The sequence below is a fragment of the Nestor notabilis genome, unplaced genomic scaffold, assembly GCF_000696875.1.
Source record: "Nestor notabilis isolate BGI_N333 unplaced genomic scaffold, ASM69687v1 scaffold6209, whole genome shotgun sequence".
Taxonomy (NCBI): domain Eukaryota; kingdom Metazoa; phylum Chordata; class Aves; order Psittaciformes; family Psittacidae; genus Nestor; species Nestor notabilis.
Genome location: NW_009943204.1, coordinates 39298 through 55488, shown reverse-complemented (window position 1 = coordinate 55488; position 16191 = coordinate 39298). Strand labels below are relative to the sequence as shown.

General features: G+C 37.2%; 1 protein-coding gene across 1 annotated transcript in view; it reads right to left on the bottom strand.

The window, feature by feature from the left end:
• SEMA5A (sema domain, seven thrombospondin repeats (type 1 and type 1-like), transmembrane domain (TM) and short cytoplasmic domain, (semaphorin) 5A) overlaps positions 1-16191 on the bottom strand; it is a gene marked incomplete at its 5' end in the record, with an annotated part of 87550 nt that overhangs the window by 34444 nt on the left and 36915 nt on the right. The window contains one exon of the mRNA XM_010021803.1: positions 657-882. Within this exon, the coding sequence (XP_010020105.1) occupies positions 657-882 (226 nt within the window). The remainder of the gene's footprint in view (positions 1-656; positions 883-16191) is intronic.

Here is a 16191-nt window from a genome sequence, read left to right as displayed (position 1 = left end):
ATGTATTACTGATAGGTAAAGAACAAAATTCTGAAGAAAAATAATTCCAACTTAAAGTCATCTAAAGTTGAAAAGATTTTGAGGGAGTTCAGTCTTCCATCTTAGAAATAAACAGAACTTTAAATCACTAGCAATAGCATAACATAAACTTTTATAATAGAAATTATCTAGTTCATAAATCCCTTATTTAAACACCTGCATGAATCTTACAGTTATTATTTCAGAATTACTGAGCAAAAAGTTCTTCTCAGCATCAATACATCAATACTACATATTCTAGCCAAATATTTATCAAATACCTTAATGATGTTGCACAAGCTCTCCCGTAGTAAAAAGCTGAGAGTATAAGGAGGTGACAGAATCCTCCAAGAACTGGCCTGCCATATCATGGCTCACAGATTCTTGTAAATAATAGTAAAATAGCCTGACATATCTCATAATTGGTGTAAAAGACACTTGATTAGTCTGAATGATGAAACTACGTCCAGAAGAAATACAAGCTGGATCCCCCGTTGTGATTCACTATGTCCTATTTTTCATTATCTGTTCTGTTACACAAAACATCAGCAAGCAAAAACTTCCACTCTGTGCTGAAAATGGAACTGCAGATACCTCGCTAGCAGGAGGCATCATTTGGACACTCTAGCTTTGCTTACCATCTGTCGAGCATCCACTGGTGCCATCGCTGGAACAATAACGCATTTCAATCCTTTGCCTTCCCACTTCTAGCAAATTTGGGTCAGGCAAGCGTGCTTTGCAGGTGTATCGGAAACGTTGTTCATAGTGGCCACCATTGTCTGAAATATTAACTGGGGTCCAAGGCGTCCAAGGAGTTGTCTTTTTTAACTCTGGGCAGGCATTGGTGTTACAAGGCTGATATTCCTGAAAGAAAAATGTCCATAATTAATATAATCGTTAAATATGACTTAAAAAAATCCACAGAACCTCATAACAAGCAAAAATAACCAAATCAAAGCTTTTGATCTTTTTTCCAGCATTTCCAGTAGAAGTGGTCATCAATAAGCTTTTAATTACAATCTCAAACTGAAAGTGTTTTTTTCTGCTTCTAGGCAAGCACAGTATCACACTCCTAAAAGCAATAATATACCAGTACAAATTAAATCTATTACATCCATAAAAACAGGAAGCTGAACACTATATATATACCATGTTAAAGTGCATCCTTTAATAGCCCCAAATAAGGTGTAGCTGAATACGTCAAAGCTGTTAATTAAGAGGAATTCTGATAAACTGCAAGGACAAGACACAATGGACTGATAGGCACCACGAACAGATCACAAATAAGAAATGCAGGTTGGCCAATATTCTCAAGTACCACATATAGATGTCTTCATTTATTTCCCAGACCACAAAATGCTTCATCTGATGCAAGTGCTTTGTAAACTATATGAGTGAAATGAAACAACCACTAAATATCAGAATGAATTCACACTGGCAAAAAGTAATAGGTTTCAGTGGGACAATGTTTAAATGATGTCTCTACCCTTGACCTCTAAAGAGATACTCAGCTGAGGGTACCTTCTGAAAAGGAGCCTACTAAAGTTTGTAATTCCAGTAAATATTAAAAATAGAGATACAGTAGAAATAATCATTTTATCATTCATAGTACAACTTCCTTCTTCTATAACCCCTATCCCAACTGATACCTTTGTGTTCCAACAAGCTTTTTATCTCACACTTTCCTCAGTTCTCAGATAGTCTAACTTATTAATATATCCAATTAGGATGAGAATAATTCCTCTCAACCTATATTTTGTTTTAAAGGCTGTGTTGCTATTTCAGATCTAAAAGAAGATTCTTCGTCTGAAAGCTTTTCTAATTTTTTGCATCTATTAGAGTTGGGAAAAAAAATATTCTTCCCCAGAAACCCTTACCCCACTAGCAAAGCAAGACATCCCAGAACCTAGGGCTATGTTCAAGACTGGTTTCATAGTTTTGTGGTACTTCAGGCAAGAAAGAGCTCTTAGCCCAAAGATTTCAGCTAGACTACTCCTGTTTGCTCCTCCAGGCTGTGCAAAGTCCCTTCCCACCTTAAAACCTGGTGATCACTACAAGGGTGACCAGGAGTCCTATCAAAGACCATCTATGAAAGAGGATCCCTTTATTGCAAAGAGGACTGGATCAACCTGTCCAGGACCTGACTTTCAGCCTTGACTGCTTTCTGGATCAGAAGACAGAAAAGAACAAGCAAACTATCAGATCTTGTGTACAGCGGGGGAAGTAATTTCTTCATGACTCCTCTAGGCAACTGTTTAAATCATGTATATTTTAGACTGAAGACAGAACATGTAAGACTTATCTTTGCAGCACATGAACTGTAAAAAGGAAATCATAAAATGAACAGCAACAGCCAGAAACACCTTGCTTGATTCCTCAACTGGGTATTCACATCCAGTGTGCCTTCCCCTCCAGCGGCTGGAACACAGTGAATCTTTTAGCAAGATCACTCTCTCTTGTCTCTCTCTCTCTTTTTCTTTTTTATAAAGATGTCTAGCACTGATGAGTCTATCACGTCCCCACATCAGCTGTTCCACTATTTACTAACCCTCAAAGCTAGCAAATTGCAAGTTAATTCAAGGCTGCATTTTCCCCTTAATTTAATTTTCTGGTCACTGAATTTTGCTGTGCCTTTATCAACGATACTGAAAGTGTTCCTTGTCCCACGTGTACAAACACTTTTTTCATGCCCATACATAATGGTAAACCAAGCTGAACTTCTTAAAGCTACATATGATTTAAAACCTGATCTCCAGGTCCTGTGCATCCCTATGTCTTCCTTTTGTCCTATTTCCTTATTTCCCTTGAGACCGGACACCAAAATTTGACTTGGTAGTCTAGAAGCAGTTTTATCAATACAGCATGCAGAGGCAATCATTACCCTGTCCCACTTGACAGTCTGACTTTAATACACACATTATTGCATTAGTGCTGTTTCTTTCCACAACACTGCACAAACAGCTTAAGTAGACCCAATTATCTTTAACAATCTCTCCTTCTCTAAATCACAGCTTTACAACTACATATAGTCTCCTATCCCACACAACAGACTGGTGTTTTGCAATATTAAAATATATTTTATTAGCTTTTGCAATTATCTACCATATTATTTACTAACTCAACAATCTCTGTCATGTTCAAGCTTTATTGAAGATGTTTTATATCACTGTCTAGACTGTTGATAGAAATGTTAAGTGCTATTGACCCAAAAACTGATTCCAGGCTGACCCTGCTAGACACGTCCCAGTCATTTATATCTGTTCATTAACACCACATTTTTTAGTTTGTCAGTGAGCCAGCTTTTAATCCATTTAACATCTGCCATATATTTCAGTTTTCCAAATCAAAGTATTTTCTGTTGCAAAGGCAAATGTCTCAGAAAAATTCAATAACAGTCAGGGAGAAGTGCTGTGTCACTTTCAAATGTGAAACATGAGCTTTTTTCTAGTAGCATATAAGCAAAACATTCACAATAGTCTAAAAGTTTCAGTTCTTCATTTGCTGTTTATTTCTGTAATGATATTTTTCAATCAAAAATAAAAGCTGCTAGAAATGTGAGGTCTTTACTGGATATGGCATAGACAGGTGGGGGTCATATAAAGCAGAATGTGTGAGATATGCAATGAACTCTCTGTCAAATAAAAATAAGCAATAAAGGAAGAAGTTAATTGAGTGGCAATGTATTGAATGCTGCTTTGCTAACGCATCTGAGATGAACACGCCAGCTCACTTGCTCCTAGAAAGACAAACTACCAGTAATCAGTGTGCTTCAGGATCTGTAGTGCCTCCTAACAGAGGGTATACTCAGACATTATTACATGAGCCAGAAAAGAAAGGTGTACCTTAAGAGCATCTGCAGAAACCATTTGTTAGCTTTTCCTTTCTTCTTGCTTGGTGCATAGCTTATGAGAAAGTTTGTCTGCTGTCATGCCTGTCTATTCAACCATTGGGTAATACCTATTGAAAGGCTCAGAATGGTAAGGAAAATGAAAATACATGTAGATTACCCAGAAAATATTTCCAGCAGTAAATAATCTCTCTTTGAGAAAATTCAGAGGAATATCCCAACAATAGATGACGCCATGAAGTTCTGCACTAATAATGACCTGGCAGAGCCTGCTGGCTTCCCTCACAAACAGAGTGCTGTGCTGCTCTACCAACTACTGTGTCTGCCACAGAGGAATTGAAAATTGCATCGTGCTTGATGAAAGCATTGATGTGATCTGGCACTACAAAAGTCCAGTATAAGTGGAACAATGATCTGGTCTGAATGGTCTCAGATCTGGAAGTAAGTAAAGGAGGGGAGAGAAAAGGCACAATTGAGATCACACATGGGTATATTTAGTACTGCTAGCATGAAGACACAGTCTGATTGGAAGGATTTGTCAGGGACTGAGGATATGGAAACTGCTATCTGTGCTTGGATTATCTAACTCTCCTCACCTTGTTCTACATTTGAACAATTTCTTAAGTGGGTGCCATGATTTAACCCAGCAGGCGGCTAAACATCACAAAGCCATTTGCATCCCAGTGGGATGGGGGACAGCAATGAAGAAAAAAAAAAAGTAAAATTCATGGGTTGAGATAGTTTACTAGAACTAAAAAGGAAAATAATAATGATAAAATATTAAAATATACAAAACAAATCATGCACAATGCAGCTGCTCATCACCTGCTGACCGATGCCCAGCCAGTTCCTGAGCATTAGCCCCTTGCCAGCCTTTCCACCTAGTTCAATTGCCAAGCATGACATCATATGGTATGGAATACCCTCTTGGCCAGTTGGGGTCAGCTGTCCTGGCTGTGTCCTTTCCCAACTTCTTGTGCACCCCAAGCCTCCTTGTTGGCAAGACAGTATGAGAAGCTGAAAAGTCCCTGACTTGCTGTAAATACTGTTCAGCAGCTACTGAAATATCAGTGTGTTATCAGCATTATTCTCATCCTAAATCCAAAACAAAGCACTGTACCTGCTAATGGGAAGAAAAGTAACTCTAAGCCAGCCAAAACCAGGACAGTAGGATTTCAGGAATATGAAATATTTTCTCCAAAGTAATCTGACCAGCTAGAGTCATGGATACAATAAAAAAAACAATCACATACATAGTAGAATAAAAGTCTCATATGAAATACTGAGGTCTCATCTCAGCAAAACATGGTAAGAAAGAACTGGAAAAGCAGTGAAGCATTCTGCTTCAACAGGGCTGTTGAGAAGAACCAAGACAATGGCTGACAAACTCTACCTTGTGCTCCACATGACCTGAAGAAAGAGATGGGGTCAAACTCTACTGGGAGTGGTCACTAGATACCCTCAGGTGAAAACTTTAGGGGCTCATATGATGGGTTTAAGCATTAGTTCTCAGGGTACACTTGTGGACTCAGAACAATAACTGAGACCATTTCCAGATGCCAAAAATATCACTGCAAAAGTTCAAACTTCACCACATTTGCAAGTTCTTTTCGAAAGTTGTCCTAAAACTTGTGGCCTATTTCACCATATAGCTTCCAGTTTAGAGTGGATTTAGTCAGTTGAGATTATTAAATTTATGCCTGGGTATGCCCGGCAAAGATGCACTAAGACCTTTAAAGATTAAATTTCAGGGGGCAGCTCAACAGTTAGTTGGGAATTTTACACAAAATACACAAATAAGTATATACATCACAAATTACATGTCTATGAAAATGGTAAATTAAAATAACCAATTACCATGAAGCATACTGGTGGTAATACAAGAGATGGAATTACAAATTAAAAACATAACCATTGATTATGCTATTAACCAGATACCTTCCTTCTGTCTTTACTAACAATATCCTAGTATTTGTCTATAATGAAAAAAGAATATTACTATCATGTTTTGTACCAAGATAGTTTTAGAATTATTTGGTTGTATTATGTTAGAAAATGTTACATAAAATGTAAAAATACAAAAAATATTATTTCCAAAATATCTCATTTCAAACTGGAAGCAAGCTGATAAATAAAGTAGAACAATATTCTACTATCCCACTGTTTTTGCATGGAAGAAATGGAACAGACAATTTTTTTATTTTTTTTTTCCTCTGCATAGCCATTTTTATCTAATTCCTGAAAATTTAGAGAAACTCTGAGACTTCTAGTGCAAGTTGAAGATTGATTTTAATTAACTAAACAGCATGAGAGGCTCGTGCCTCCTTAGGAAACTAGTCTAAAATCTTATCTACACCTAACTACAATTTTAAAATGAACAGAATTCAAATAGAATGTTCTATTCCCATTTATATTACACGTTTATATTATAGAGGTATTTCTCCAAACAAACTCTTGTTTCTTTGACGTATACACTATGTCTATGTTCAATGCACTTCTTTCGTTCTCATCGGTAGTTTTCTTTCTTATTTTTTAGGTTGAAAGACTATCTTCACAAGGCAGCTAAATCAATGTTAAGAGTCCATTTGAGTATTTTCAGCCCAACAGTTATCTTTTATAATTTGCTTTAATATACTGTATTAGTTCTAAAATATTCTTTTGGAATCACCAAACAGTCCATTGATTAAAAAATACTTGAGATTTTTTGTTCATCATGCTAAGCTTCAGTTTTTCTGAACCAATATTTTTTATTTTTTATTTCCCCCAGGTATTAAGACAGTGATAGAAAAGAATGTTGCCAATTCATAAGTTGAGTGGTGTAGGATGTCACCTGGGAGAAAACAGGCCTGTAAGATGTAAGAACATGAGTCTCTCAGCAATCTCCCATGCTTTGAATTTGTCACAGCAATATGTAGTTAAAGGAAAGGATAGCTCTCCCATGCAATCAAAACAAAGGCCAAGTAACAGTGTTATAAAACCCAAGAGAAAACTAGTTCCCATTTATAGGGGGCCTTGTTTACACGTCAAAATGTAAGTTTCCTGAAGAACTAATATACCCTAACCCTCTCCAAGAACCAAAAGATAGATAACATTTATCATGCAGTGGCTGAAAAATACATTCAGTAAAATCACTAACTGAACTTGAAAAAATAAATGTTTCGTTTATTTTCATAACAGAAACGTAAAGTCTTATTTATTTATAAAAGTATTTTTGAACTAAACCAAACACAAGACCAGTAAGTCCCTGATCATGTTTCTATATATTTTCACAGTTCAAAAAGCCAGGTTCTTTAGCCAAACACCATTAGATATTTTATAGATACCTTACTTTATTGTCATTTTTCTATTACAATACTATTTCAAAAGAGTGACCTGAAAGAACACCCAAATGCCATTAAGTCCAAGTCATTAAGCAAAATCTATCACATTGTAAATCTCACAGTTAAACTAACCCCAAAACATTGTTAAAATCTCTATTGTATCTTAGTCATGAAAAGACACATCTATATCCTAGATTATAGGCAGTATTTTAGCTTCAGTTAACATCAGTGGGAGTGGCTCTCCTGATTCTAGTGGAACGAGGACTTCAGAGACTCCTGTTGAGTGCAAATGCAACCCTGTAGTGCTATAAGGCAAGGCTAGGTAAGCTGTGTTCAGAATGAGTTTTTAAAGATATTTTGATGGATAGAGGGAGAAAAATAATTTTACCCTAAGCAAAAGGAACAGATTTCTTCTGAAGCAAATGGGTATTTTTTTTTGTCTGCAATACTGACTGAGCACAACTTTTTGTTTCAATTTCGTGTGTTTTAAACAAACTAATTGGAAAAACTTCCATTCATGTGAAGGGGAACTTTAAAAGAATTAAAGACCGGATTTAGAACCATTTTCCCTGGAGGAGTTCAGGGCCTGTTGAGCAGATCACCAGACTGGGACAGTTCAGGACTCAAATCCTTCCTATATTCAACATAATTAATTTTATTTAGATAACGAAAGTTCCTGCTTTCACCATCTCTTCATAAAAACATCAAATTTTGGTGTGAGGAAAGCAACCACTTTCCTCTAATTTTTTCTTTACCAGCCATTTGTGCAACTCCATGCTCAAAAGCTACATTTTATGTCAAAATAGTCAAACTTTTGTGAAGGAAATTGTTACAAAAAATTAAATCATTCAATTGTGCATAGCTTAACTGAGTATCTCAAAGGCACAAGGTTAGTAGGAGCACCTTCAGCTTCACCACAGCAAGCAGAACAGTCTGGTTGCATCAAAGAAGTGCAGTTTTTATTCTTAAGTACTGCTCCTTGGATTCTTACATTGGCACCTCAGAACCATCTACAGTGATAAACATTTATTTCATATGCATGACAATTCCTAATAATGTAATAGTTCATCTTAAAGCATGATATTTGAAATTAACTGATATTCCAAATGAAACTGGAAATGTCTGAGGAAGAAAAAGCTTCTTTATTCTGACAGAGATTTTAAAGAAAATATAGAAAGATGCATAGTAGTTATTTTGGATTCTTTCAAACCTAATTCACTTACAGACCTGCGTTACAATTAAACACCCTACTCAAAAGCACCTAGCAAATGGAAGTGTTATGTGAAACAAGACAGTACAAATTTGTCAAGATTTGTAAACTGTTTGCCTTTTTTTTAAAAATAACTGAATACATCAAGAACTTAAGCGTATTTTTGCACACTTCTCATAGAGAAATGAAAAGTAGTAAAACCATAGTAAATTCACAGCAGCAAGTCTGCCTGCTGACAGCTCAATTTGTACCAATCCTCCAAGACTCCCTGGTGTGATCCCAGTGCTACTACTAGAGGAGCCACTTCTGTATCTTGCGTGCAGAGCAGCCTGTGAACCCAGTGTTCTTACTTGAACCTCCACACTTGCATGGTCAGACTATGAGCTCACTGAAGGAGAAGCCCTTTTGGATTGCCTCTTTGCAGGCCTTTGTATAATGGGATCCTGGTTCATCATTAAAGCTTTCCGGCAGCAGGACAACAACAGTGATACTATAACTGTAATACTTTGGAGGCTAGTTTCACCCTTTTAGTGAGATGTAAGTCAAGACCAGAGGATTGCAACCATACCATCCTTCCCAGAGTGCTAACACAGGAATGGGACCCAAGCTATTATCACTAAGGGAACTTGAGCTTCAAAATACTCCTGACCTCCTCCCCCCATTTTCAGTGCCTAATATTGGAAAACATCTCAAAAACAGTCAAAGAACTAACTAGTGGAATTTACTATCAGTTTTCACACTACAAATGAAATATATTTGTAATGTGTTTCAGTTAAATGGATTTGAATTTTGGTTATAGATGTCTCTCCTGGTACTTGCCTGCATGTCCAGAAACTATTCAGAATTAAGTGTCTTGAATAGACTGAAACTAGAGACTGGGTATTTGTTTTTACTGGACACTGACCTCACTTCCAGGAATGTGTTTCACAATGGGGAATTAATATTCTGTCTGGTCATCCAGTTCCTTTTTGAATATGGATTTACTTTGAAGTTTGGGCTTCTCTTACTAAGTTAACCATAAATTCTCTTTTGATGAACAATACCTTCTGCATTTTGCCCACAATGACATAAATCTTCTGTAAATTACCCTGTTCCTTCCATTCTTGGGGCAGTGAAGCTATTGAATGCATTCTTAACAGCTAGGAAACAAGCAATGTCTCTGAAAATGCATAGCCTAAACAGAAAATTCTTCTTCTCATTCCTCCTTCCCTTTTACTCTAACCATGGTCTATGAAACATCAAAATGGACGAGCTGTGCCATTTGCTCTGAAGGAACACATACTCAGCTACATGCAAAAACATAGCAAGCAGGTTTACCACAACTTAGGTGTATTTTTAGGTTACAAAATTTACTTTCCTGATTTTTGCCACATACATGCAATTATACACTCTTCTACATTTGTGTACACCGCTAATTTTAAGTGTCACACTTAAGCAGTTTTGTCATTAATGCAATTGTTAGAGACTTGCCACTAATTAGGAGCCAAAGATACTTAGTTGCCACTCTTAAACATTGACAAATAATAGTCTGGGTCCTCAAAATCATTATATTGGCTTAAAAGAACCCTAGACAGGGAGAGGGGGGGCATCTAGTAAAGAGAGTTAACTATGTTTTATGCACTATCATTACTAGGAGTGTGTCTCATCCTTCTGAAAATGTCTGTTCTGAAGGTAAGTTCCTCTAAAGCAGGAAAATGTTCAAGGCGCATTTGCTCCAGGAATCTTGTTGCAAACTCCCCCTTATCTGTGGTTTTGTATGCAGCATTATGATCCGGCAGAGCATAAACCTGCCTCCTGTTGTAGCAGCTCCACTGTAGTGTGTGAACCTCCAGAAGCAGGGGGGATGAGGTGGGGGGGATGAAGCTAGGGACATTGCCACCTGAACCCACTAAAATTGGTAAGCCCAGAGATGCCTATCAAAGGACTAAGGATTCAGTTATTTTTGCCCTGAGTGTTGTCATTCAGACTGCTGCAAAGCCTGCACAATGGAAGTACAAGATATTACGGAGCTTATGAAAACAGAACACACAGGACCATAAATAATTAAGGCTGTAAAGCTGAAGGGATTGTTCACCTATAAATGACTTCATGGATTTACCAAAACTGACCGAGAAGTGATTTCACTTAAGGAGGCGCTGCATTGCCACGTAGTGAAGGCCACAACTGTGGTAAGAAAGACATGACCTCCAAATCTGACAAACAACAGGACAAGTGGATGGTGAAATATAAATATCATTAAAAGTAAATGATGTGTTACTTGTACATGAATCAAAAGGAATCTTTTCAGCATTTAAATTTAATGTGTAAGTATCAGCTTTGAAATCTATATTTATACATTCAATTATAAAGATAGGAAATTCAGCTTTACCTTTACAATTAAGAATGTACTAGTCGCTGTTCAGAAAGACCATGGAAACAAACATAGCTCCCTGTGAGCTGCGATTTTGCTTACCTGATCACTCAGTACTTCAGAAGTGGGAAAAAGGGGGATTGCTAAAATTCCATTTTGGGAGGTATGCTCAGCTGATTGGAAACAAGTGAGCTGCTGCAGCTTAGTGAGTTACCTCTCAGCTGGGACATAGTAATGATCTCTACGTGTGGCTTTATTCATTACAAATGCAAATGCAAGTGCAAAAGAAGGCGAATTAAGTCATACGGGTAAGGGGTGATTTACTTTGCTGTAATAACTCAATTGTTTGCCATTAGCTCCACATACTCTTATTGAGACGTTTAAACTTTTTCACACAAACCCTATAATTCCTGTCAAAAGCATTTCAAATTGCTGAAATAGTTATTACTAACTTAAAATGCATTTTTAAAAATTGCTGGAAATCATGGCTATTCAAGTATTTTTTAACTGGGAGTAAGAATGTTAGAAGATAATCCAATAGTCAAGAAGGCATGAAAAGGCTGTCAACTCATCAGTTTTACAGACTGCTGCTTTGTAATGACTGCAAATCTGTCATCATACATAAATTACCTTCATTTCTATACTGCGGCATAGGTTTTCCTTCATGCAGGCTTCTAGAAAGACAGTAAGAACTATATTCTTGTTGTAAAAGAAGATCTCAACAAAAAAAATATTTAAACACCAAAAGTGGAAGCAAATCTGGGACTCCAGTTTTCACAGACAACACTAGTGTTACTTGGTTATTTTGTGATCTGGAAAGAATTTGATCCTTAAATTCCTGATTCTTAGATTCACTCATGCGCCTTTTCCTGAATTTAGGAATGGGAATAATCTGCAAATGCGTTTCAGTTGGGTTTGTCTGACACCATATATCACTTACTCCACAGGCGGCTAAAAAAACTGTGTAATTGTGAAACAAGAAGAGAAGAAAGTAAAAGCTGCACAGCCTGTAATCATGGGGCTGAGGATAAGGACCAAGGTGGTACTCCTATGGAGAGAAATGGCTCATTTCTTTCACAAGGCAGTTTCAAATTAAGCACAGTAATAAAATAGTTCTGGAAATTTACATACTAAGGACACATTTACTTCCATAATATTTTGACCTGGAAAATCAGCTGTGTGAAAAGCTCTCCAACAAGTAATGCAGAAAAATATAACAGTTATTACTATTTTATACCCAGCCACAGAGCACACTTTCAGATTCTTATTCATTTATCCAGTCATTTATTATATCGTCAGAACACCTTATATTAAAATTAATCCTTTTATAAGCCTATAGATCATCATTAATCTTATTTTCTACAACTACACAATCTTTCAGGCTCAGCTGCACTTTCACATTTTAAGCTCAAAATCTGAGGGCAAAACCACAACTACTAATCAGCAGTACATCAAAACAGGCCTGAGAGTATGGAATTATTAACTGCTTGCGAAGTCATTTAGTCAACAAGCACTCAATTGCAGCTTGTCTTGTTGGGTATTTTTTCCCCCCTTTTAATTATGAAGAGCTATAAACTCTGTTTTATACAAAAATGGAAGCAAAATTTGAGAAAGCTAATGTTGGAAAGAGCTGAAGTCTGGTTTTGCTCAGCAAATCTTATTATTTTAATATTCTTACTGTATTTTTCATTCCAGGGAATGATTCAAATGAGATACAAATCACTAGGGAAAAAAACCCTATAATGTCACCACTCCTGAGATAACACTCTAAATGTTACAGCAGATGCTAAATGACAAATGTGTAAGTGATGGAAATGGTACAAACTGAATAGATGAGTAGCCATGAACTTTAATTCAGAGTTGCCAGTCCAAACCCAGGAGGTGCAGTGAAAAGCAGGACTGCTTGTTGAAATGCATTAAACTACTTAAATCCATTGAAAATAGATTTAGCCACACAATGAGACACATTTAAAGATTTTGATCATCTGTACCCTCTGACAGCAGAAAGGGCATGCTCTGCACTTCTGAAAATGAAGCTACTTAGTAGGGAATCTGAATATGGATTTGGAAGCCTAATGAAGGTGGCAAAATATGTCTGCTGGAGATATCTCCAGTACCTGTCTTCTCCAAAACCTCCAAATATTAGGAAAGTCCAACTATCTACTAGGAGGGAAATCAAGAATGGTAAGTTAATCTGTATACGAGCATTGACGTCTTCCTAGCTCAAAGGCCACACTTCTGTTAATGAGTGAAAGGGGAAAACCAAACACAACACCTATCCCCCAAATTCCTTTCAAGCAAATTTTTCTCTATGTAGATGTCAAGAGAGAGGACAGCACCTGTGGAAAATGGGTATAGCAGTTAGGTTAAAAACATGATTATGCTATAAACCTCTTCTTCAGGCCTTGACCCAGAGACACTGAACAGTAATATAACTGAGCTGAAAATGCACTTAAGCACAATTTAATACTTTATCACACCATAGATATCTGCCTTTCCCCAGGGCAGAAGTTACAGCAGAGCTGACAGACGTGAATGTGTGCCCACATCTCAATCACTTGTGCTGCAATCGAATGTATAAATACAAAACCATCTTCAGTTATAGTTTGTAATCACCTGGACAAGGGAGCAGAGTAACCAAGATGCCAGTACGTTTTCTTCTGCCAACTCCACTATGGCAGAATATGACCTCTAGCAAAGGGAACACTTGAGCTGGTTAAATCACTGTAGCAAGCATCAGTGTAACTCAGCTGTCAGAGCCCCTGGCTATATGGGCAAAAACCCTCACAAAAATAAAAAGAAAATTTTACAGGTCACCTGGCTGAAAAGCAGAAACACAGGTAGTATGAAAAATATGCCTCTAGTTGTGATAATAAATGTAAATTCAGATTACTTAAACTTTCACAAGTTTGTGCTTAAGATATTCAGAAAGTGAAATTGCACAACGAAATATCAATATACAATAGCTTTAATTTTCTAATGAGTGAATATCAGCTTCTCAAAGGTTGTACCCTTAATATAGGATTCAACTGCTCAAATCCAGGGCTCTGTTGGCATTTTAAATGCCAACAGAGTTATCTCACCTAGCTTCCAAACTGTTCTAAAAGCACATGGGTCTCTCACACATCCTGTAATTTGTCTTCTATTTTCACACAGATGTTATAGATCCCCTATTGCTTCTCAAAAAGCAACATGTGTCTCTGTTTAGGCAAATCTGCATCCTGCCCTTGCATCTACCAATGGAGTCTGGCATTTTTTAGAATCATATCAGAACTGAATCTCCCGTTTCACATTTTACATTTAATTCACAGCAGTCTAAAAAACTCTCTATAAATCATTTACTCCCACATAACATTCTTCATTTTTAGCTTTTTTAATGTTGTTGGGTTTAAATAAAGTTTATTTACAAAGGATTTAATTTGTTTATATAGTATTTTTGGAACTCTGTGGTTGTGAATAAAACACTTTTTTCTTGATCTCCAGCCAATTCCTGGTCACACAGATGTTTCTGGGGAAAAAAACCCCAACTAATTGAATGCTGCTCCATATTGTGCTCTATTTCCAGTATGAGGAAGAAAAAGGCAAGAATAACTGTGCACTTCCTTTACATCTCAAATATGAGCTGTTCTGTAGCTTGCATGACCCTAATGTAAATCAGATCAGGTTTTAACTGACAATAATCTGTGTGTTTCAGCTCAGAACTGCTGAAGCCTATGCTCCACTCCTCTGGGGAAATTCCTTAGGAGAGGATTAAAGCCGTTTTATTTTACACCTTGTTTGAAGTCTTGGCAAAAAGGCAAAGCACTGTATAGGGTAAAGGTGGCACTGCTGAAGACATTCAAGCCAGAAAGTTAATGAAGAAAACAAAGAAAGAAAGCAAATATAGACTGTACAATAATAGGAAAGAAAATACTGTGGTAGAGAAAATAAACTGATCAGGAACAGAGTATGACTCCTTGACAAAATTAAATCAAAGCACATTTCAAATGGAGCATTTTACAAGTTTCAACAAGTTAAATGTAAAACAACAATGTATTTTCTTAACACAATACTCATGAGAGCTTAATGCACACATGGGATCTTTAGCTTCCCTTTATACTTGGCTATGCTTGTCTCACTGTTGTCCCAAATCAAATTTCCACATGCCAGCTTTGCCTCAGTTGTTATAAAATTCACATAACCTAATTTATAATAGGAAGAAAAAAAGATGAGCAAGGACTGATTTACACTGCAGTGATCAAATTGGGCAGAAGAAAAAAAGTTAGTGAATATGTCATCTACCAAAATTCTTTTAAATGAATCAGAAAAGGGACATAAATAGCTACAAGTTATGACAGTTAAGTTACTTGTCAGAGACTGGAAAATTTGAGTGGTCCATGCCTTCAGGATGCTGAAGTTGCAGACTGCCACTGGGTAGTAATGTTGTGCTTGCTTATCAAAGCAATATGTAAACCCACATTAAATTATTGGACAGGTTGAGAAAATGGGGGCTGTTCAGCCTGGAGAAGAGAAGGCTGCATGGAGACCTCATAGCAGCCTTCCAGTATGTGAAGAGGGCCTACAAGGATTCCAGAGAGGGACTCCATCAGGGACCGTACCGATAAGGGGTAACAGGTTCAAACTTAAACAGGGGAAGTTCAGGTTATATATAAGGAAGAAGCCCCTTACTGTGAAGGTGGTGAGGCACTGGAACAGGTTGCCCAAAGTAGTGGTAAATGCCCTATTCCTGGCAGTGTTCAAGGCCAGGCTGGACAGAGCCTTGGGTGACATGATCTAGGGTGAGGCATCCCTGCCCATGGCAGGAGGATTGCAACTAGATGATTTTAAGATCCTTTCCAACTCTAACCATTCTATGATTCTATTCTATGATTCTGAAAGGGAGGGCTGGGTAATACAAAAAGTTGTATTTCAGACATTCCTAGCAACGTGGAGAGGACTTAGTGCCAGTAACCGTGTAAACATAGTGTTATACACAAGTCAAACTCACAGGACTGAATTTTAGCTCAAGGTCAATATGGATACCCTGAACTTACACTGTAGACTTTATAACTCAGACTTCGTTTTGACAGCTCTGTGAACATACCATCAGCTCTTTGGTATTTTCAGGCCAATGACATTAGTAACTGGAAAATAAAGTGATACCTATAGACTGCAAATTGGTTTTTATAGGAAAATAGTAAATACTTTGCATGCACATAGTGCTTTTACATTTGAAATGTCTGACTATTTATAAAAAATTTTGACTTACCAAACAAAACACTGAAGGCAAATTTGCTGAGCATTACACTATTGGAGCTGGCCGTTTTGAGTCAGGATGATTAGGAAGTTATGGAAGTTCATATAAGGAATTCTATTTGGGGAAGTCTGTATTGGGTTTGCGTGCCAAGGTTTTGGTAGCAGGAGGGCTACAGGGGTGGCTTCTGTGAGAAGCTGCCCGCAGCTTCCT